At 41.0% G+C, this 24,029-nt stretch overlaps 1 protein-coding gene across 1 annotated transcript in view; it reads left to right on the top strand.

The window, feature by feature from the left end:
- sh3rf1 (SH3 domain containing ring finger 1) overlaps nt 1-22,285 on the top strand; it is a 63,831-nt gene extending 41,546 nt beyond the window's left edge. The window contains exons 3-12 of the mRNA XM_005732336.1: nt 2,018-2,293; nt 2,789-2,884; nt 6,508-6,813; nt 11,055-11,165; nt 14,166-14,293; nt 14,998-15,168; nt 16,543-16,826; nt 16,911-17,230; nt 17,693-18,039; nt 18,312-22,285. Of these exons, the coding sequence (XP_005732393.1) occupies nt 2,018-2,293; nt 2,789-2,884; nt 6,508-6,813; nt 11,055-11,165; nt 14,166-14,293; nt 14,998-15,168; nt 16,543-16,826; nt 16,911-17,230; nt 17,693-18,039; nt 18,312-18,480 (2,208 nt within the window). The 3' untranslated portion in view covers nt 18,481-22,285. The remainder of the gene's footprint in view (nt 1-2,017; nt 2,294-2,788; nt 2,885-6,507; nt 6,814-11,054; nt 11,166-14,165; nt 14,294-14,997; nt 15,169-16,542; nt 16,827-16,910; nt 17,231-17,692; nt 18,040-18,311) is intronic.
- Nucleotides 22,286-24,029: the final 1,744 nt, after the last annotated feature.

The raw sequence follows: 24,029 nt of genomic DNA, 5'->3' as shown, positions 1-24,029 counted from the left end.
CGCTACTGCTGAAGGGTTTTTATTGAGTCCTGGCCTCAGTGTACAAACAAGTGGTTACAATTGTCCCAGTTTGAGGGGGACAAGCATTTTATATTTACAATGTAATTATATCCACTTGTTTTTGTATGGCTTGAACCTGTTCTGTCATTTAAAACAAAAATGTCAGAGTTTGCACTTTCATTTGCATTTTCATCACGAAACTCCCTGCCAGGCCTGGGTGGGCTCAAAAGCCCTGTTTCCCCCTGAAAGGAGGCCCAGTTCCAGTGCAGTGTGCAGGGGGCTGCAGCACCGCTCCTCCCCTTTCTCTGTCTCCCACAGGCTAGACCAGCAGAGTCGGAGAGCGATTGGCTCTGTGCTTCAGGCTGGGTGATTCTCTGCAGCAGGGCAATGTCACCCTGGCTCACCATCATGGTTCACTCTGTACTTTTACTCTCCACTGAGGCTTTAAACAGTTCATTAGTTTTTAACAAGACTGCAGAGCTCCAAACTCTGCTTTTTTAACCCCTCACTCTCTTGGATCTACTTGAGTCTTCATTGCAGGCTCTACTCTGTGTATTTTACACTATCAGTTTTTTCCAGTCTGTTACATAGCATTTGTGATTCTGATCACTCCAAAGGGAGCAGCATGATAAATGGTGGGGGTTGTCTGGACTGAAGCCTTCCTCATGGACACCCATCCTGAATAGAGAACATTGATGCTTCTCTATCCTCTATGCTGCTTCTCCCCCTTACTTGCTGTCCCTCTTTACTTGGATTGTCATTGCCTGAATGAGCCTTTCAGGACTCTGGTCTAGCAGGCTGAGATTAAAAAAAAAAAAGTTCCTCTGCAAGATAAAGCGAGCAGGGCCCTGAGCCTTCTGAAGACGCTCTCCCCTCACAACCAGCCGCGGCCACACTATAAGTGTGAAAAGCACTTGTTGCTTTTCCTAATCTCGATAAACGGGTGAATATATGCGTAGTCCACAAGTTCTGTTTGATCAGGCTTTGATTGCATGCAGATTAATGGTCCTTTAGGAGAGTAGGTTTGTCAAAATTCAATCTTCAACCTTATTTTGAACTTGTTACAGCCCTGAATACATTCATGTAGGGGCTGAATGCATGCTTGTGAGCTACATGTCCGCCACTGCTACGGTCCTGGTGTGGATTCTGTCCAATTTCCATTTAAAATGTCAGACTTGATTAATTTTTCTTTACCGTTTTTTGTTGTTCCAACTAAAGAAATGTTAAAACTACACAACAGGAAATGTTTTGGAGCATATATGGAATTTCACTATATTGTACAATAACATCCATCCATCTATCCATTTCCTGCTTAAACAGCTGAAAAAGATAAGTAGTCCTAAAGATAAGTAGTAGTCCCACTGGCTCCAGCACTGGGCAGAAGAGACTAAACAACCCGTCTGATTTCAAGTCAGACTTGACAGGATTGGACAGGCATTTTATTTACATGACTTCTCTCAGTTTTCACACCAGGACAATTAAAAAAGCTGTTTCGAATTATAATCATTTAAAATGTTATGTTTTATAACTATTGTGGTTGCTGTCGTGCACATTTTTGGTAAGAAAACAAGATTTAAAGTATTCTGTCTCATAAATGCAAGATGCTTCTAGCATCTACTTAAGAGTCAGTTAAAAATTCACACAAGCCATTATAAATTTAAACTGTGGATAGTCCTTCTGCCACGTTATTCATCATATATACATGTCATTTAGCTTTTTTATCATGTTTTTTATTATTTATTTTTTGCATTAATAAGTAATGACTTCTCTAGATATCTGCTGGCTGCTGTGGAAGTCCTGAGAAATTGGCCATTGTCATCAGTACACTGACTTGTGTTTGTTGGCTGTTTGCTTTCATATTGGTATTGACTCATGAAAACCCTGTCACTCTGCGTCTTTGCATCATATAAGTGTGTTATAGTTTCTCCTACACGTTTCAGGGACAAAATGATTGAGCTTTATATGCAGCTGTCCACAACTAAGTTTTTCAATCTTTTCTCTCCCCCTCGGTTTTCAGGGCGTACCCCAGCTCCCGTGTGCCAAGGCGCTCTACAACTACGATGGCAAGGAACAAGGAGACCTCAAATTCAGCAAGGGTGACATTATCATCCTGCGTCGACAAGTGGATGAGAACTGGTACCACGGTGAGATGGGTGGAGTCCACGGCTTTTTCCCCACCAACTTTGTCCAAGTTATTAAGCCGCTGCCACAGCCGCCACCTCAGTGCAAAGCTCTCTATGACTTTGAGCTCAAAGATAAAGAGGCCGACAAGGACTGTCTGCCCTTCTCAAAGGTGAGGCGCAGCAGCACTGCAAACCCACACTTCTGCCACATGGTCAGTGTAGTAAAACAAAAATACCTCTCATTACAGTGACACTCTTTCTTCTAAGCTTTCATTTACTCAGGTTTTGTGTGTATGTTGGAATGTCAGGGTTGTTGACGCCCAGAGAAATGGTTTAGATTTTCAGCCAGACTTCTTGATGAACAGCTGTAATTAGGAACGTCTTAACTACAATAATTAAGCAGTTATGTCTGTCCAGCTGTTGGGTCATGGTCTGCTGTTTATTCTTTCATCAGTTTGTGCCACATGAGCAAAAACCTAAACAAGCTTACTAAGTATTTTTCCAAACACAATGACCCCTGTGTTTTTACTCGTGGGCATGTACCGTTTAATAAAACTTTGCACCCACCTCATTATTTCTGTTCAGTGTTTGTTCCTCAAGGATGAGCAACTCTCTTAGTTAGCAGTATCCTTAATGAGTGTTTTCCTGTCTGTCTGGAATTTCAGGACGATATCCTGACTGTGATCCGCAGAGTAGATGAAAACTGGGCCGAGGGAATGCTGGGAGATAAAATTGGAATTTTCCCCATCTCGTATGTTGAGGTAAGACGACTAACGGGACTCTTCAGTGTCACCAATCGCTCCAGGAGCAGGTGTCTCACTAAGATCAGTTCCTTTGAACACCTTCCTTATATATCTCACAAAATATGTATGATACTCCGCATCCTTTTGAAATGCTTATGTTTCATTGAACCATTAAAAACGTCTTTGAAGATTTAGACAGTCGCGGTCTCACTGACAGTCTCGTGTAAAAGCTTTAGGAATAATTTAGACTGAATTAAGCAAATCTTTGCCCTTGAAAGATCATTTCATTTTCACTTGAAGAAACCGTTCACGTGAAGATCAAATAGGTGCGACTCGCTCTGCAAATGTCTGCCTCCTCTTAAATATGCACTCATTGACCACTTTATTATGTGCAGCTGGGATTTCCACACACTGGGTTCTGTAGAGTTTGCAGAGAATGATCAGTTTCCCAAATATATAATACGAAATGGAAATCGTGGATCCATCCTGCTTTGTGTCAGATGTTCAGGCTGGTGGTTGTGTTAAGTGTTCAAGATGTTTCATTGGTACATTTTGGATTAGTTATACCTACTGGGCTGAGCTGGTATGTTAGCCCTCTTCAACCTTCTTTTGATAGCAGATGTAAACCATAGGAAGCGAAAAACAAAAGTTTCCTAAATGAAACTGTTCACATTTTTGGATAATTGGATGATGATGTCTACAGCTGCTGACATTTTTTGTTTTTTGAAATTTGACCGCCTCAAGTCACGTTTTGTGGTTTAATTAGAAAGCATGCACCTCTGTAGTCAGTATATCTCCAAAACTGGGCAACTCACCAAAATAATCTATATAAATTATTATAGAAACATTATAGATTTAAATGCATTTGGTGGAGACATGGTGTCCATCAATTAGATTGCGGAAGAATCTTGAGGTTAGTCTGTGCAAGTTTTTCAAAGCTGTGACAGTTGTTTTTTTGTTTTTGTTTTGGCTTTTTTTTTATTTTTTATTGCTGTTGTGTGTTTTCTGTCCTTTTATACTCGTATTTTTCTACACTGAGTGGGGGTTTTGCAGAAGCAGAATGCAGTGTTTCCAAGGCTATAAATCATTTTGTATCTTAACAACTGAAACTGCAGAATAGAACATTTTGTTGTCTTCTCCCCTCGATGCTAGGCAGTCGTTTTTCTGGTTTCATAAACAGTGGCAGAATCATAGCAAATGTACAGCGACCTAAAATGTTCTTTGTCTCTGCATAACCAGTGAATATCTAGGTCATAGTTTTTTTTTTCATCGCCTCAGGGGCTTTTTTTTGCGTCTTCAGTTGTGCATATGAATTAATCTATAAAGTTGGCCTTATAATTTAATGAGATGAAGGGCTCTCACCTGGTGCTTTGCTCTTAATCCTGCATGTATATGTGTTAATGTGCTGACATGTCAGTGATGAACCTGCACAGGATCTGAGTGTAATGCATAGCTTTTATGTCCTAAGTAGACAGAGCTGCTTGGGGCAACCTGTGACAGCAAGTAAGCACACCCTGTGATTAACTGAACCCTTTTTAGTGTTGCTTCTTTGATTTATACCTCACTGTCAGTCATACATTATGGTGCCTGAAAGGGTTAAAAAGCCTGTGGTTTCATAGCTGGCTTTGAACCATCAACTCTTTCAGACTAAAGCCCCCTGCACAGAAGATGTAGCATGAACAGCAGAAATATTATAATTTAGTATTTGTTTGTTCAGTTCAGTTTATTTTAATGTATTAAAAGTCATCCTTAGTCATATTAGTCAAAAAAAAATGTGTGCACAAACCTAATGCTAATTGTGTTGACAAATTTGACTAAAGGTAAAGAGGCTGTCTTCATATTGTAGTGTACTTTAGTGTGTTTTGTAAGGGAAAAATTGTCAAAATTATTGCTTTTTATTATTTTTAGTTTGGTTAAACCACAGACACACATGCCAGGAAGACATTCAGTGACCCCTGCCCTGTAACCCCCAGCCACTGGGGGAAAAATGCTTATTGTTTACCTACTGGTTGGCGAGAGGTTTGTGGGGGGTGATTTCTGTCACTGAGTAAAATCGGTCACAAAGAAGGTACTGCCCCAAAGTCCTTGTGATTTCTTTGATTGCTGATCACTTTGATTGCTGTGGTCGGTCATAGTTTGTATGGAATATACCGATTTGTCTGCAAATACTGGCTAACTACTCCCTGACTGATAGTAAAACTAAAAGTGCAATTTAAACCAGAACCAGAGAACTGTCTTCTTCAAAGTAAAAATTGCACCCTTTAAAATGTGTTGGCACAAGCTTTCATCCCATGACAGGAAGCAGCCCCAAACAGCTACTCACTAACTGGTCAGGGGATCCACTTTTTTTTTTTTTTTTAAACTAGCGATCAAAGGTTGCCATGGAGTTGCCAACTGGTCTCTAGGCCTTTGTGACCGAGGCTTTAACTAAGAACTTGTTTTGGTTTTATATAGAAAAAATAATAGTTATCTTAATTTTATTTATATGGCATCTTCACAAAGTCCTTTTACAAAAAAGCAAAACCAGAATACTAAATTCAGATGGGCAGACATCAGGATCAAAAACATACAGAAGTTAAAACTGAGGAAAACATGACAGAGAAAAAAGTCAACACAGATTATCATCATCATCATCGTTTATTTATATAGCACTTTAAAAACACACAAGGCTGACTAAAGTGCTGAACAATAGAAACATAATAGATACCATAAGAATAATAAATACGATAAAATAATAAACATAGCAAAAACAGTAAAATACAAGTCAGTCAACCACTGGGTCAAAAGCCAGTGAATAAAAATGCGTTTTCAATCTGGATTTGAAAACCAGCACTGATGTCGATTGCCTAATGTGAAGAGGAAGATTATTCCAAAGCTTAGGAGCCACGATCGAGAACGCTCGGTCTCCTCTCAGTTTCAGCCGTGATTTGGGGACTGAGAGCAACAGCTGCTCAGCTGACCGGAGTGAACGAGTGGGGACATAGGGCTTCAGCAGGTGCCAGACCATTTAAAGATTTAAAAACCAATAAAAGAATCCTAAATTCATTATAATACTAATAACAATGTAAAAGCATTTTTAACACAAAGCTGAACAGCTATTCATAAATGATGCAGGTGAGACAATAGGACTACAAAATATTGCATGAAAGCAAATATGTAAAAATGTGTTTTTAGGAAGTTTGTAAATAATTTCAAGTGCATAAAAGTTTTTTTGTCTTAGTTAATTATAAGCTTGACAAGCAACAACCTCATTTGTGTCTGTAAAGGTGACAGTGCTGATGTTGGAGCTTATTCATGTTTCCAAAGCTCTTGGAGGCTGATACAGAATCTCTATTTTGGTATAAAATTCACTTCTTGTGTTTATGGGTGAATAATTTGAGTTAAATTGAATTGTGTAGACATATGTAAGTTAGACAAATGTGAGACAGAGGACTGAAAATGTGATGTCCAACTTGGGCACGTTCTTTTCCTCACCCTCTCCGCTCAATACATTAAGAGAGACTTCCCATGACAATAAGATTAATTATAGAGAGTGACAGTTTTCGTGATCATTTTAATGCTTCTTCCCCCATCAGTCCTTCATTTTACTTACTTCCAACTCCTCTCTTCATAACCCTGCTGGCTCTCTTCCTCTCTTGTAGTTCAATTCGGCAGCTCGGCAGCTTATAGAGTTGGACAAGCCGTCCGACTCCAGTGGAGACTCCGGGGAAGGGGCCTCCTCAGGGCCTCAGACAAATGGTGCACACCGGGCAGGGGAGAAGAAGAACAGCAAGAAACGACATTCTTTCACCTCGCTCACCATGTCGCACAAACCCATGCTAGCACCTCCCCCCCAGCGCCACTCCATGGAGATTAGCGGTCCGGTCCTCATCAGCTCCAGCAACCCTACGGCAGCAGCTCGAATCGGAGAGATCAGCGGGGGCCTCTCCTGCAGCGCACCTTCACAGGTATGATGCCATAGGGGAGTGCTGTTGCCTCTGAATGATGCTATACAAATTTTTTTAGATGGGTTGTACGTGCCCAAACATATGTTACACACAGGATTTTTCAGATAGTCAGAGCTGGAGCAAAACCCACCATTATATAAACAAGGATTATTTTGAGCCATAAGTCATGCAAAGCTTCTCTAACAGAGTTCAAGAATAAGAATTTGCAGTTAGGAATGAGAAGAATGGGTCTGCTTTAAACACACAGAGTTGAAAAATGTACATTCCTCTTCACTCCATGATTCTGGTTGAGATGAGTCATTTAACCAGCTGACTTGTAAATATCCTGTTCCCTGGTCTGTAATTGCATAACTTAAAAAAAAGAAAAAGAAGGAAAAACAGAAACCAGCTTCAGCTCTTTTTTCCACAAGATATTTATTGCTTTTCAGAGGCTTCACTCTCCTTCTGTCAGCAATTAGGCCGACTTCCCTTTCCCCCCGTCATACCAAACAGGCCATTGCTCCATCTGAGCGTTTGAAATCATGGATGCGTGACTCCACTCATCCACAAAAATGACTCCAGCTTAGCCCTAAAGGTTTCCACACCAACCCTGACATGACGGCAGCTCACAGCTGCCTTGTGGTTGCCAGCCGGCTGTGATTGAGCTCTGACTTGGTGCTGTGCAAGACAAATGTTTTGTGGGTTTAACTTGGCCTGGAGCTGTCCGTTTCTTAAAGTTTGTGCATCTAATAATAAGTAAATGGTATTTGAAAAGAATTCAAATAGTTGTTGCTTATCAAAGGGAAGTAAAGGCTGTTAAATTGTAATGAATTCATTTCAAGTAATTTTATAAATGGTGCTGAACTAATCTAGTTAGTTTTATTAGGGGAAGGTGGATTCCCTGATACTTACTGGTAGTTTAAATTCCTGAGCATAATAGGAAGGGACCTGTTATGCCTTTTCTTATTTTAGTCATTAGCATCCACTATTGCTTATTTAACTGCTACTGAGTCTTAAGCAGCAGGTTTTCCCATCTCATTCTTAGTTTTTGGAAATCGTATCCAAGCAGATGTATCTGTGAAACCTTGGGACGGTGCATGCTTATTGGCTAGGGACTTGTCAGTCACACAGTGACTACCATGCTTTGTCCCGCTTGTTGATAGCAACGAGAACCATAATTTTAAAATTTGTGGCCATGTTCCATTTAGTATCACATAAAACTAATGATAGAAGACATAAACATATCAGGAAAGTGTTTACAAAAGTCACAGATAAGGGAGCCAGTTTGCCTGTAGACTTTATATAACTAGTTCGCTTTTGCGGCAGAGGAGTCGCCTCCTGCTGGCCAGAGAGAATTCATGTAGGTTTAAGGCTTTGCTTTTCAGGCCTGTAAGAAATATTCATTTTTAAAGACACTGCATTGCTATAGTGGCTTCTTTCAGACAGAACATGAACTGAGGGGCTTCATCAAGACCCAGCACAAGACAAGTGGAAGGATTATTTTGAACTACAAATTATGCAGTAGTTGAATCCATTAATCAAAATATGGTAGAGTTGGAGGTTAATATAAGGCTTGTAGTTTATTATTATTTTGAGAGAGATTTTGTTGTTCTGGGAGTTGTCTGGGAGCTTGCAGCTAAAACATTTTTTCTGTTACTTTCTGATTTTTATGTATTTGTTTTCCTCTCCTCTTTTTTTAACGTACTTACTTCATTGTCTGGTTGCTGCAGACTTTCAGAAATGCTACGTTCCAAAACCCCCTATTAAGCTCAATCATTAATCTTTCATCTGCAGTGAGTGTTTATGTGCTGCTTTGTGAGAGGGAGACAAGGCGAGCGCTTGTCTGCAGTAAAGCGGATATTGAGGATCATCCTGTCTTTTTTCTTTTTTTTTTTTAAAACTAAAAGCTTTTCATGTAAATATGATTTACGTATCATCAAAGCCGTCTGTCTGTGCAGAAGGCATAATCAGGTTTATAACGACCTTATCCCAGTAATCATTATCATGATATTTCAGGAATAAAAGAACCTGTATATGTCTGCGTAAAGTGATCCCCCCCCCTACTGACAACAGTGCTAATGATATGTGTGATTTATAGATCTTTGTTTAATAAAAACACGGCAGAAAGAGTCCCCAGGCTTTATACGCACAGATTTTGTCTCCTGTCTCCCGTTTACCTTTTCTCATCTCCTCTTCTTCCAATTCCCAAACAATAGACAAAGGTAAGCCAAAGAAAACAGGCCGTGTTTGAAAGCCTTGACTACAAACCCCAAGGGACACGTATTTATTTAATTTAACATAGTGCACCCTCCTTGTATTTTGGCATTTATTCTTTTCAGACAGCCGTTTCACTAACAGTGCCACTTTTGAGTACAGAGTTAGATTTTTCTTGCCCTCCTTACTGAAAAATACACCTTAGGAGGCGGCTCTGTCTTAGGCAGTCATCCATGGAGAGAGACCACAGGCTACAGGGAGATATTGTGTGTCCAACAGTATGGCCTTGTTGCCAGCACACCATCATGACTCATGTGGATGACTGACTGGGAAAGCCGCCTCTCTTTACACGTCCAATGAAATGTCCTGCTGTGCAGTCACCTGATTTTTTTGTTGGCCTGTAAGGTCATGAGGCCAACTTTGTGGTTATAACTGGAATAAAAAGCCACACATGTGCGTCACTGTTTCAGTGAGAGTCATTTACACACAATGTGACAGGCGAGTCACAGGGTAATTTTTCACGTCAGTTTTCTCCCACACATAGACCGTAGACGTGTTTTTATAGAATTTTGTAGTTTTTAATCCGCCTGTTAGAACTACGGCATCTGCATTAGATTTACTAGCGCTCGTTATTGCCTGAATAAAAACTGGCCTTGTGGGGGTGATTATGCTAATAGGCACAATTGGGCTGTGTGTAGTTACTACAGTGAGTCTCTCTTACCCTAATTAACACAAATGTTTGCCCATTCCTGTTATTTTTGGCCTTTTGATAAGAAGAAAATGTGTCATATGATTTAGTAAATGAGATTCCACTGAAAGAAAAATGCTTAAAAGTATATTTTTATCATTTTCCTGGTGATTTTCATTAGTAAGACCAAAATCTTTTTGGGGAGCACCAAAATTATTGCGTGCAAGAGAAATCTTGATTGTTGACAATACATCTGTCCACTTCAAGGTCACGGGAGAGTGGAGGGTCGTAGGGTCCTGTCACAAGGCTTATTATCGACAGTCCCCTCACTTCTTTTAAAGTTCAGGCGCTATAAACTCTTTTCACTTTTTCCAGTGAGTCTCTTCTCTTTCCTGTGTTGGACTACAGCTGAAACAGATCTGGATATCTGCTGCTAACTAGATGGAATTTCTAACATGAATCTGGAGGCGGTGAAAACCTGCTTCATGTTGCTCTACGCAGACCTCACAGAGGCTGCACAACAAAAGAAAAACCACCAGCTGCAGTCCAAAGTCATGAATGCAGCTACTCGGAGACCATTCCAGTGGTCAGCGAACAGTTTATTGATATACACTCAGGTGTTTAAACTTATCATTAAGGGTACAGGGGAGGTTTTCCAATGTTGTGTTCATGGCAGAAAGACTGTGAACAAATGGTGCAATGCAACAAAGGACTAATGCAAACTGGTTTCAGGGAGATGGGAAACGTTGGGCTACAAGACACAGCCGAAACAAATCCAAGATGATGAGACAGGGGAAGCGAAACTAGAAAAGAGGTCCCAGTGACAGAAACTACCAGTATAAAATGGGAAGTCATAAAACAATTAAATGCCTAACACGGAAAGGGAGACGGTGAACACAGGATGAAAAACTGAAGCTCAGCTAATTATCTTATTTAGCTAATTATATTAACTTCTTACATTTTTTTAAAATTTAATATAATATAATTATTATATTTAAACTATATCTATTTATGAATCACAAAAGGAAACAGAACTGAGACAGGAAAGAATAAAATCCTGGAAAAGATAACAGGAGTTAGAAGCTCGAATACAAAACAAAGGGCAAACTAAGAAGTAAATATACAGCAATAAACCTAACTAAAATCTAGGGTCAAAAACCCCAGTTGTTGCACGGTTATTTAGCTGTACTGACATCCAAATCTGTGCCGTAAACACTCTGTGCTGGGATCAGCGGTGATGCACATATGTCCTCATCCTGTAGGTGTAATTAATCAGAATAGCTGGAGCTCATTTCTATTCTTTGTGTGTGAGGAGTCGTTGCAGTGTTTTTAATGGTCTGCATTTGTCTTTTGTTGACAGGTACATATTTGCACAACTGGCCTAATTGTGACCCCGCCTCCTAGCAGTCCTGTTACTACAGCAACCGTCTTCACATTTCCCTCAGAGACGAGCTACACATCCATCCCTGTGGTAAGACTTTAAAAGTCATACAAATGCTGTCTTGAGCAATTTTTTTTTAAAGTAAATGTTGATTGTTACTGGGGACTTAAGTGGTCTAATGATCATTGGTTCTCTTGTTGTTGGTTAATTTAGTAGAAAGACATCCACCCACCATAACCTCTTTTTACCCCTCAGCCTGTAAAAGGCTGATAGGGCATTGTTGTCAACCTGCCAGGCGGGCAATGTGGACACCCAAGTTTGTCAATATGACAACTAGAAAACGAAGCAATGTAGGAATTTGAAATTGATGCTATAAGTGCATCTACTAAAAATCTTGGACGACTTTGAATCTCAGTGACCCTGACCTCAAGGTGATAACTGGAGAAGGAAGTCACTCAGGATTTTCACATTCACAACTTAAGTGTATCTACTAAAAATTTCAGTGGCCGGTAGCCTTGATCTCAAGGTCAAAGTGTGAATGCACCGTCAGGCCTACCGGAGCTTAGATGGACTGTATTGCAGGGCTTGTAAAAAGTGGTAGAAGCCCAACATTTAGTACACCTCTTATGTCACTCCAGACTTTCAAAAACAGCATAACATCATCTGGCAATGGCATACATTATACCGGTTATTCTATTGAGATTGGATTAACTGATCCAGTAATCCTCTGAGGTCTAAGTTATCGTCTCTATCACCTGTAGGATTAAAATGTAGGTTTGCGGTTACCATCAATGAAGACTTAAACCTCAAAGCGTTAAAACGTGTTGCCGATGATTGGCCAGACATCCGTTTATGTCAGGGTCTTTTAGACATAAAGTTTTGTTCATCTGTATTCTGTGCCGATAATGGTTTTACAATTCTACACTTTGCAAACAACTTTTTAACAACACCTATGTGCAGAGGGAAAAAGAATGAGTGCAGCTAAAAATGTCAAGAAGTCCCTGCAGCCCACACAAAGCAGCACGTACACTTCCTGTCTGTCTGTGTGTATGCTCTGGCATGTGGAGTTTCTGAATGAGCAGGAATGTGTACACAAAAGGTTGCGCTCTCCGCTTCACTTGGGAACCCAACATGATGTTTTTGTACAGATGATTTCTCCAGCCTGCAGGCAACCTAATTATCTCAGCTCAAGCGTCGGCAGCGAACCGAAACGCACATCGACACTCGCACATACACACAGCCCGTACGCACACCGCAGGGCTGTCTGAGTGCCACTCTCCTCCCCCAGTGTGTCATGGAAGCTATTACTCTGCTGTGCAGAACTGCCAGCATTCGGTTTGGGAAGACTCATCTCGCTCCTGGATAGGAGAGTCCTCTTCAGCATCATTCCAACACACTGGGACTTCATCTGGGGGTTTTTTTGGTTTTTTTTAACAGTTTACGATTTTATAATGATGTGTTGTTTTCTCTTTTTATTGATTATTTACTGTGTTTCATTTCCAAAGTTAATTATAAACCCGGATTAACTGACTCCAAAACTACGACTCATGGCAAAGAGAAAACAAAAGGATTCATAACCAAAGTTTGAACACAAATTATAACCGGTTGATGCCAATATATGTTGGTCCTGCCAGGTTAAATTGTTATTAAAAAATATGCCAGCCATAAGTACTAAATATGCGCAAGTTAAAAGGACATTTTGTCACCATTTTGGAGTGTAGAAAGAATAAAAGGGTTTGGGAAGAGCTCAAAGCGATGTGAAGAGGAAAAGAATAAGATGAAGTTTCACTAGACCCAAAATTAAATCTGTTTGATCTTTATTCAGAAGAACAATTTCCACTAAAAAGAATATTATGTATTGAAAGATAACAAGAACATCTGTTTGAAAAGCTTCAGGGGCCATTTTTGCTGTTGTAAAAGAATGTCATTTTCCATTTATATTTTTAAAAGAGAAAAAAAAAGCTGTTAAAGACAGATCCTTCTATTCAATTTTGCTTATGTGAAGTTGGGTTTTGTTGGTAGCAGGCTAAGCAGGGTAACACTTTTTGCTTCCTCCTGCTCTTGAGGGGTTCCCAAGCCACATAAAATATTCTAGATCTATCCTAGACCTCCTTCAAATTGAGCATGCCCAATAATCTCCACAGGAAAGCAGCCAGAAAGCATCTTGTTTAGATGCTCCAATGATACCACCAAAGAGATGGAGAACTTGGGCAAGCACTAGAAAGTTTCCTCCTGGACCTGGAAGGGAAGCCTGTTATCAAGCATCTGGTAGCTGTGATCCATATGGCTCAACTGAGCATATCCTGAATAAATATGTGTTTGCTGTCCTTTGGTTTGCCCATCCATCGTAACAGATTTTAAGGTAGAGTGCAATGGAGGCTGGGCAGCAGACAAAGGCAGACATCAGATAACAAGTTTATAATTTTCAAACATGAAAAATTAATCTTGTGAATTTTTGACTTCTTTCTAAAATTGTACTTCTGCTTTGTGTGGTGACATAGGAAGTTGGTGACTTATATTTTAATCCTGTAATCCTAGAAGCACAAAAAACATACAAAGAAAATCCCCTAAAGGCCTCCAGTCAAAAGCTTGAGTCTCTTTTGACCTTAAAGACGTTCACCAAGGGAAAACAAGTGAGTCAAGATGAATCTACTCATGACTGGTTTGAGGGTTGCTCTCAAGTGTGCCAACAGGCATGCTTTTCACTTCATATGTTCCCAATTAAATACTGCAATGGATTTAACATCAAGCTATGCGGTGTCCTAGCAACAAACAAACAAGCAGAAAAGGAGATCCTCCGTTGCAATGGGACGTCGGGGACGAGACGACGGAGGCTGCCAAACCACTCTCCCTGGTGTTGACAGCTGGAGGGAATAACCCAAATGACAGATGATCTCTCATTCTTCTTCTTCCTTTGTTTCTCATAAACAAACTGGTTTCTGTGCTTATGCAACGTGCAGTCTGTTTGGTTTTTTTTCTTCTTCCTGCGGTCCATTCTGCTTTTTTTTCTCTGATCTTTCTGATTCAAACTGAGAGGAAATAAGTGACATAGTGAAAAATAATGTGATTTTTTTTTTCTTTCCTCTATAGGATGCTCTCCCACCACCCCCACCGCCTCCCCCCCAGTCCTCCGTTGGTGGAGCTGCATATTCGCTGGTTGCCGGACAGAGACCCTCCCCCAGCATAAGCGACCAAAGTGGGAGACAAAGACCCACAGTGTGAGTAATAAAAACAGTCCCACATGAAAATATGCAGTCTTCTGAAATGTGCAGTGAAATGTCACAAGCGGTTTGTGCACTGATGGCCCAAAGCCTTAATGCACATGCTCGGATCAGAGGGAGGAAATCCTCGTCTGTCTCTCACACAGCCCCCTCTTTCTCCCTCCCTCCCCCTCATCTGTCAGTTGAGAGTCTGCAGAGTGTGAGCTTCTGCTCAGGTGAAGGGGTCAAAGTCTGGGAGTGACAGTCTCCTGGGTCCCATTGGTCCATCCACTCGGTGACCCCTCACTTTTGACCCTTTCACCTTTTACCCTCATTACTCCCTGAAGACAAACCACCACCTGATAAGAATTAGATCCACTCATGCCTGTTTTCCTGCCATTGCATGCATGTCAGACTCATCCATTTATGTTCCCTCGCAGATAACACTGAAATCAGACTGAAAACATCCCAGCTGAGGCCTGTTTTTTTGGCAGCGGCAGAGACATGACCCACAAATTGTTTTGTCCTCCAGTGCAGATTTTCTCTGGGTCAGAGGGCACTGTCTTTGCTGGAGGCTCCCAGAGGAGCTGATGACAGATGTACTGGATGATGGGATGAACGCAAAGCAAATGGCATGCTTTTATTCCAGAGGGGAGAAAGTCCGCCATGAAAGCCATCTATGTGTCTGGTAAATGTCTCATCTTTGTTTGTTTTTAATGCAGCTATGTGGCAATGTTTCCCTACACTCCTCGAAAGGAGGATGAACTGGAGCTGAGGAAAGGAGAGATGTTTCTGGTGCTGGAACGCTGTCAGGATGGCTGGTTCAAGGGCACGTCCATGCACACGGGAAAGATTGGAGTGTTTCCTGGGAACTACATGAGCCCCGTCAGCAGGTCAGGTTATTCTTATCAGCATACTGTATACACACACACACACAGGTGCACTCGCTTTCACATCCTTTTGTTTATGATGCAAAGCTATAGCATAAAAATTCCTCCAGTTTGCTGATAGTGTAAAGATGCTGTGTTTTATTGATAAAGCCACACCTGATGTTTATTCTGTACAAATGCTTTTTGCTGAGTTATTGAACCAGCTTAGCAAAGAATAATTCCCATAACGAATACATTTTGCTGCACAAATTCCTTGTGTGAGTTTTTTGTTTTCCTGCATTCAGCTTTCAGTCTGACAAAATTGTAGACTTCATTTAAGGTTTTAGTACGTTTTTGGTTTATGGTCAATTTAAACCATAACGGTGACTCTTGTTAGTCACAGTTTAAGACCAGAAATCTTTACCTTCTTATGGCTAATGTAATTTACTAAATGCTGCTTCAGTTCCAAACAACCACAGAGAGGCACACAGACTTAAAACTTTTCAGATTCTTTCGGGGTCAATAAAATGATTGGTACAGCTGCTCCTCCAGGTGCTAAAATCAAAAGTGTTGTCCAGGCATCATCGACAGAAAAGTGTTTATGAGGTGGATCGGGTAGTGTTAAGCTACTTAAATCTGGAAATGATGCTCCATGTTCTGACTGAGGTCCTTCTAAAAACAGAGCTACGGTGCTGTGCATTTTTATTTGTCCATTTATAATCTTCCGCTTATCTGAAGTCAGGTCACAGTGACTGCTGGCTAAGCCGGGTATTCCAGACCTCGCTTTTCCCAGCAATGTTTTCCAATTCCTCCTAGGGGATCTCGAGGTGTTCTCAAGCCAGCCAGGAGAGCTGTGTAATCCCCAGTGAGTTCTGGGTCTATCGGTTGGGTACAGCTCGTAAACCTCCTAAGGGAAACATCCAGGTGGCATCCTTGTAAGGATGAGCGGTCTCCTTTTTGACACAAAGGAGCAGCATCTCCACTCTGAGCTCTTCACCTTGTGTCTAAGGCTTAGCCCAGCCACCCAGTGGGTTAGCTAATTATGTTAGCTTGTACCCGCAGTCTTGTTATTTTCAGACACTGCCCTCACCATCACTTTTAAAGATCCTGAAATATTTAAACTTTCTTATTTGGGGCAACAACTGTTCTCCAAACCAGAGAGAACAATCTGCTTTACTGGAATATTTGGTTATCATAAAGTCAGGATCTTCTATTTGATGTACTGAAATCTTAGTTGTCCAGGCTGTGATTAATCTTTTCTGAAACTCTAATATATTGGTGTTCTGGATGCTAGTGCACACACTAGAGCTGCCGGGCACACTTCACACTAAAGATGCATCTCATCATATAAAGCTGCACTGTGTCTTACACCTTTTTACTTCCTCTCTCCCTCTGCAGGACAGCGTCTGGGAGCTCTCAGCCCAAAGTGCCCTTGAGTCTGTGCACTCAGGCAGGCAGAGGTGTCACCATCGTCAGCCCTTCTTCTGCTCCCCTTGGAGCCATTGTTTCAGGGCCTGATTTTAACAAACCGCTGACTGTATGCCCCGCCGTTGCACCTGCCAACTCCCAGCCTGCAGCGGTGGTCACCACAGCTCAAACAGCCACAGGCCAACAGCCAAAAGTCTCGCTGCACGTCACCTCCCAGATGACCGTGAATCAGGCTCGCAACGCGGTCAGGACAGGTAAACTCACTGGCTTAAAATGGATTTTGTCCTTTTGTATGAAGACAAATTTAAACCTTTAATTTTCATATATTGAATTTACAGCTGCATGTCACAGTCAGGACAGGCCCACAGCAGCAGTGACACCAATACAGTCTGCAACACCCGTGACGTATCTCCCGCACCTCGCAGTGTGCTCGCAGCCCGGGTCAAGCCCTGCACAAGGCTGCACTCGAGTAGGGGTGGCAATGGGCTGCGCAGCTGCCTCCTTGACCCCACCCAATGTCAGCGCTGCATCTTTGGATAGTGACTCTTTGAGACCTGTACCTGTCCTCGCTGTGCCTGTCAACCCTGGGAGCAACTCCGCTCTCAATCCCACATCTAACAATGCAGCTCCTGCCTGCAGACTGGATAAAGACATCAAGGTTGGATTTGTTTTTAGACACTCTGGAAGAATTTAAATGGTCTCCAATTGTCTGTTGCTGTTTGTGTTTTTAATAGATACCTGTTTTGTTTTTTTTCCATCATAGTAATGAATGTCTTCATTTGTAGCAGATGATTGAAATGCCCTGGGAGACTTAATTTTTATTTAAATGTTAATCATGCAGGGACGATTCACCAGTAGGAACAACAAGGAGGGCTGTTATATATATATATATTTTTTTTAATGTCTGCTTAACAAATAGATGCCATGTTTTTTCACATCTACCTTGCCTGCAAAAATAAAAAATAAAAAATTGGAATTTGTCCCACCACAGTTTTTCGTTTGCGTAGGGAGAAACGAACAGGTCCAGACATTAGATTATGTCTGTCTGCGCGTCTGAAAATTACTTCTCATCGCCTCAGGGGTAAAAAAATAAAATAAAATGCTTGTCTTCATTTTGCAGAGAGAAAAGAAAAGTCTTCTGAAGCTGTTGTCCTCCAATAAGAAGAAGTCTCGCCCTTCGCCCCCCTCCTCTCCTACCCTTGAGGCTGAGCAGGCCGCTGCTGCTGGAGAGCTGCTACATGGCGCTGTGGGCCCTGACACCTCCCCTCCCTCTGGCCCAGCGAGCTGCCTGGACTCTGAACCTGCTGCTGCTTCTGCCTCGTCATCCTCCTCCTCCTCAGTCCCAGAGTCCTCCCATCGGAAGAGCAGTCCCCTTGATGGATGTGTTCCTATCGCTCCTCCTCCCCGCCAGCCCTGCTCCTCTCTTTTATCTCAACAGCATGACGCACGTCCCATCATATGTGAGAGGTAAATGCGCTGTTTCTTTGGACTGTTTCAGATTATTGTTTATCTGTACAACTAGATCAATCAATAGCCAGATTCATGAAGGCCTGTTTAGACTAGAACTTTGTGTCCATGTTATGGTGTTCCTAATTCAGTTCAGTTTGAGTGGGATATATACACTCAAATTTTTCCATGTGTGCATGTTGTTTGTTGTTTTTAAATCTGTTTCCAGGACACACTCATTGCCATTGTTGCAGTGTGTATCATTCACCATCTGCCTGGCTATTCTCTTTCAGGTACAGGGTGGTTGTATCATATCCTCCCCAGAGCGAAGCAGAGCTGGAACTTAAGGAGGGCGACATTGTGTTTGTTCACAGGAAGAGGGAAGATGGCTGGTTCAAAGGCACGCTGCAGAGGAATGGCAGGACGGGACTGTTCCCTGGCAGCTTTGTAGACATCATTTAATACACGCACGTATACACACAAACACACAGTGATCCATCTGACTGCTGCTAGCCTCGTTAAGGTGTCACTGCTCCCAAGGTTGCTTGGACAGGTCAACCACGATGACACTTCAAGTCTTGAAATAGACCACTCGAGAGCGCTGCAGAGAAAAATCAATGAAAGCACATTGGACAGAGTTAGAGGAGAGCACACACTATTCATGAACTTTTCTTTACTTTTTTTTTGTTGGTTATTTATATCTTTGTAACAATTCAACTGTTAAATGTGTGCCTTGTACTGTTCCTCACTTTATTGTACATAAGGACACAAATATGATTAGTCCTAAAACATCCAATATGAACTGTTTATCCGTATGTTACACATTTTAACTTATTTCATAGATCAACCTTTTTGTAGTGCCACATGTTAAGGGGTTAAGTAAAGCACACGCCTTATTTTAATACATCGGATTTGCTTTTCTCTATATGACTGCTGTTCAGACTGTCAGAAGGCAGTTGTATTAGGTGGAACAGATCAGAACAAATTGTGCTGCAGAGTAGAAAATAAGATACTTCTCCTCCTCCGAAGGCATTATTGAATCCGGGGGATCCTAACAGAGATCTGCTGTATTGCACATTTGAGTACTCCGCTTTGACAAATTATTTCTGTGTGCCATTCACAGGCATCTAGTTTTTTCTCGCAGTGTGGTTGCAGTGTAAAGGGCTGATACTGCATTGATCAAACATTTGCATGTGATTAGCAAAGCCATCCGCAGGAGACAAAGTGCTGCGGGACTGTTTGGCTCTGCCGTTTTTAATATGCGAAAAACACACTCCAAAATGGACTCAAATGATGCTTACTTTGTACCTTCTTTATATTTACTGACCAGAGTAGCTGCTCTCCTAACCTCCCTCGGCAGTAGCCAAACCTGGACAGAGCGCTCCATCACGGGAGCGACATAACATTTCAGTAACAGTGCACGGCCGATTCCTTTCAGTGTGTATTTATTTTCTGTTAGCTACACATTTCAGAGACGCTGACACCTGCTGCTCGTAGAGAGAGTGTCATATAACTAATCGGACACAGTCGCCCCTCAACGGGCTCCGTTTGTGAACACGAACTCATTCCTAATGTGACTTGTGGCAATAAGAAACACTGCTAGCTAAAGCACAGAATGTTTGCCTAAAGTAGCATGTTGTATCACTCCACAGGAAGAGGTGCATTCAATCTGTTGAATCCAATCACAAGTTTTTATTGAAATCAATCACATTGAGCCCTTGATTCCCCCCCCTGTTTTTCATTGTTAAGCGATTCAAAGTTTGTTTCTTGTTTTTCTGTTAATTGTTGTACTGACTTGAATTACTATAAGATTTCTTAGTGATTGGAGGGGATTTGGCTGTAGGTTCGGTGCTTGTTGAACTGAAAATGAATTAGCAATTTTAGAATACTTTTTAAAAAAATGAAAGTGTAATCTTCATAAAAGATCATTCTTCTTTGCCTTGAAGTTGACCAGTTATGCTCATTTTTAATTTTGGACTCGAGTATTAGCTTTGCACAACTCACAGTTGGAAATAATCCTTCTTTATCTTATACTGGGCATTGGTGCAGCCTCTAAGTTCTTCCTCTGAAACAAGCAGTTTAGTTCCTCTACTTTTAAACCAGCTTTTATCTGATTGGCTGCACCTAACAAACAAAAGGCTTTTGATGATAGAGGAGCCAAAATTGTTCAGGAGGCATGCGGTTTTTCACTCTAAGAAGGTCCTGGGTTCAAATCCAGCAGTGAGTTGGGGCATTTCTGTGCAGTTTGTATGTTCTATGTGGTTTCTCTCCAGGTGTTCCAGCTTCATCCACAGTCCTTAGACTTCCATTTTTAGCTGAACTAGTGTGAATGTGAGCATGAATGGATGTCTGTCAATCTGTGTTAAACCTGTAATAGACTGTACCCCACATCTTGCCTATTGACAGCAGGAATTGGATAGGTAGAAGGAAGTGGACAGATGGTTTCTCTATTATTATGTTAACAGTTTTAATCTGGTTATCTTTTAGTTATTAACTTAAAGAAATTTTTAAAAAAAAAGTGTTTTTATTGGGGATTTTCCTGAATTTTATATATTGTTCACATAATTTGGGAAGCATGGTGTTACAGTAGGAACTTCCGGTCCATCCGGCCGGTGTCCTCTGTGAGACGGCATCATTAGACGACAATGGAATCAAGAAGAGGAGAGGCGAGGGCAATGGAAAGCCAAAGAGCCGATCCAGCTGGCACCTCTGTCATACATCACTTTTGACAGAAACCTTTAGATTGATCGTGTCAACTTTAAAAAAAAAACAAAAAACCCCAAACTCACTTCCAGTTTAGAGGACTAAACGTACAACAGTGTAAAAAAGATAACTGTGTTTGCTTGATTTAAAACACAATACATGAAGTAAACCTGCTAGTGAAATATGTGCACCTTTAGTTGTTTGATCCTGATCAATCAGATTTAAATTTAAATCCAATTCACTGCCCAGCCTGCGGTGGGTCGCTCTGCTTATAGAGCTACATTGAGTCTACAGCTTAGCAGTTTGTGCTTAGATTGGATCACTTTTAAAGTCTTCTACCTGGTTTCAAGTCAGTATGATTAGTGTAGACACACTGGGCTCAGGTATAAATGCAAACAATGACAGGACCAATAAATAAAGCTTGAAGGATAGCTTTATTCAGAAGGACAGGACGCTGACATTTTACAGAGCCAGAAGTAGAAAAATCTGTCTGAAACCAGGAGTTTACTGCACTCTGATGCTCGAGCTTAATTGGTGACCTCATTATGTCAAACTTTGGCCATTTATAATAAAGCATCCACCTTTGTAGCAAAAGCTGTATCACAGAAAAGAAGGAAAAGCATGGTAGGTTCACTTTAAAAAGCCCTCTGAAAAATCAATGAAACCCTTTAGAGTAAACGCATTACTGTGAACCCACCCCCCACCTCCTCGCCTAAGGGCACCTCACATCAGTTAATGTAATGTGACTTATTCATCAGATTTTTTCAGGAAGTCGTTTGAGGTCCGTGGGGTGTTTAAACATGTTGAGGCAATCACTGAATCGTGCCAAATTTGGCTTTGAGAAGGAGTTTAACGACTGATTTAGACCCAGAGTTTCAAGCGTCTGTGATAATTATTTTTTAAGTCTTTTGTTGTTAATTGAGGGGACCACTGTGTAACTGACTGCTGGAAATATGTTGTCATTTGCTTGAAATTTGGAGCGAGGGCGGAAAGCGATGGTACAAATCACTGTTAGGGCTTCTTTTTATATAGAATTAATCTGATGTTTTCTTGTCGTCTTGGCCGTCACCACACCAACCTCAGGCGCTCTGCTCAAACTCTCCCTCATCGAGTGTCTTTTCATTTCACTGGGAAGCCTTTAATATACAGACATACTCCTACACAGAGGCACACAGTTATACTGGCGTACACACTACCGCACCGTTTCAAATCATACTGACGTCTCGTACATGTTTTTCATGCATAGGCTGCACAGTTTACAACTCAGAATATGAAGCATATTGAATGAAGACTAGTAATTATTTCTTAAAATAATTACTAGTCTTCATTCATCCAAACACACGGCAACATAAGTTTGCTCAATCCAGCTTAACAGATTTCTTATATGCCAAGGTGACTTACTTGATTTTTTTTGTTTTTTTTAAGTCTGTCGATCATCTGTTATGTCTGAAAATGATGAAACTGAAATTGACGTGTTTGGCACAAATCTGTTATGTGAAAAACATTCTGAAGTATTTGAGGGAATCGCACTTTTTTTTTTTTGTTTTTTTGTAAAAATCTCTAAAACAATAAAAGCTAATGGTTTCCATATTTTTCTGAGGCTTGGTCATCATTTTGTGAGGGCACTCTGGTGTTTTCTCCAGTGACTGTGTGTCACGTCACAGCAGATGTATCTGACCTGGTTAGTAATCAGAAATATGAAAAAGTAAAGTGCTGTTATTTATTATTATTTATTACCTTAAAATGTACGGGCTCGCCATTTATCTGAAAGTACAGCAGTGTGCAAAAGTCTTGAGCCATCCCTCACTTCTTTATATTTTGCTAGGAAAATGTGAAATGTATCCAGTGATTTATTGAAATGTAAAAAAAAACCACTTGGAAATATATAAGGCAAAAACAGAGTTTTTAGTAATGAGCTTGAAGGTCAATATTTGGTGTGACCACCTTCATTCTTCACAGCCTGAACAATTTTAAGCTTTCCTATAGTTTCTTTAAGTAGTCGTCGGGTAGGATTCTTGTAGGACATTCAAAGCTCTTCTTTGGATGTTGGCTGCCTTTTGTTCTGTTCTATATCTACATGATCCCACACTGTTTCACTAATGTCGAGGACTGGGCTCTGGGGAGGCCAGTCTGACTGACGTGTGTGGTATTTTCAGGTATTTTACTGCATTAGCATCATTGGGATCGTTGTCATCCTGAAAAATGAAGCTTTTACCAATCAGACACTTTCCAGATTGCATTATAAAGTGGTTCAAAATCAAGTGGTATTTTTCTGATTTTGCAGTTCCTTTAATTTCGACCCACAGCACCAAGATCACTGGCTGATATAGTTACATACAGTTCCAAACCAGCGCAGAACCTCCACAGTTTTCACTTTTCAAAATTTGAATTCTTCACTTCATGAGACCTGTTGGCACTGATTTTCAGGCTGGTTCTTGTGTAATTTGACTTCCTCTGCATTTTCCTTAAGAATGACATCTTGGCCTTTCCATTGAGACCATTCCTGGTGAGGCTGAAGGACCAGATCCATCTCTCCAGCTTTTGCTGGATTTGGTTTTACTATTTCTTAAGGACATCACTTTAAGATATTAATCATCTGATGTAGATATTTTCTTTAGGCCTGCTATTACTACTTTTTGTCCTAAATATTTATTTTTTATGGCTGAATGAGTCATAGGTCAGTGTTAAGTGGCTTAACAAACGAAAACTCTTCTGAATACTGTCCGGTAGAAGGACTCGACTAAAAAGAAGCAGAAAAAGGAGCCAATGTCCAAAAACAAAAAACTTTGCCAGATCTTCAGAAAGCCTGCAGAACTTAAGTGTGACTTCTTGGAAGCAAAACATAAAGAAATAAGTGGTGACAGAAGACGTCTCCACAGTACTGTAAACACACACTGATTATTGCCAGGAAGAGAGATCTTTGTCCATCAACTGTATAAAAAAGATGGCCACCTTGACATAAACTGGCATTTCAAAGCCACAGTGTTAGCATTCTGGCTGCCATAGTGTTACCTTTAGGAGCCACATGTGTCTATATTTGGACAAGTAGTGAGAGTACAGACCCAGGTGCCTCCTAATTAAAGACTAGAATTTGACTCACCTCAAGGTGGAGAACTTCTCAGGCAAGCTGCATCACACAGCAAACCACAGTGGAGAGGCCCAATTCAGTGACTGAAGTTAGCAGAGGTGAAGTCTAACAGATAGCTATTGAGTACAGCAGCTTCAAATAAAACTGAAAAGTGTAACTTATTGAAAATAAAAACTGAGCCTCTTTTAGCCCAGGCCTGTCACATTGTCATGAGAACTTC

Source organism: Pundamilia nyererei, unplaced genomic scaffold (genome assembly GCF_000239375.1).
Source record: "Pundamilia nyererei isolate P.nyererei 1_Seehausen unplaced genomic scaffold, PunNye1.0 scaffold00046, whole genome shotgun sequence".
NCBI lineage: Eukaryota > Metazoa > Chordata > Actinopteri > Cichliformes > Cichlidae > Pundamilia > Pundamilia nyererei.
The sequence above is the reverse complement of the archived record's forward strand: the minus strand, read 5'-3'. Positions and strand labels throughout refer to the sequence as shown.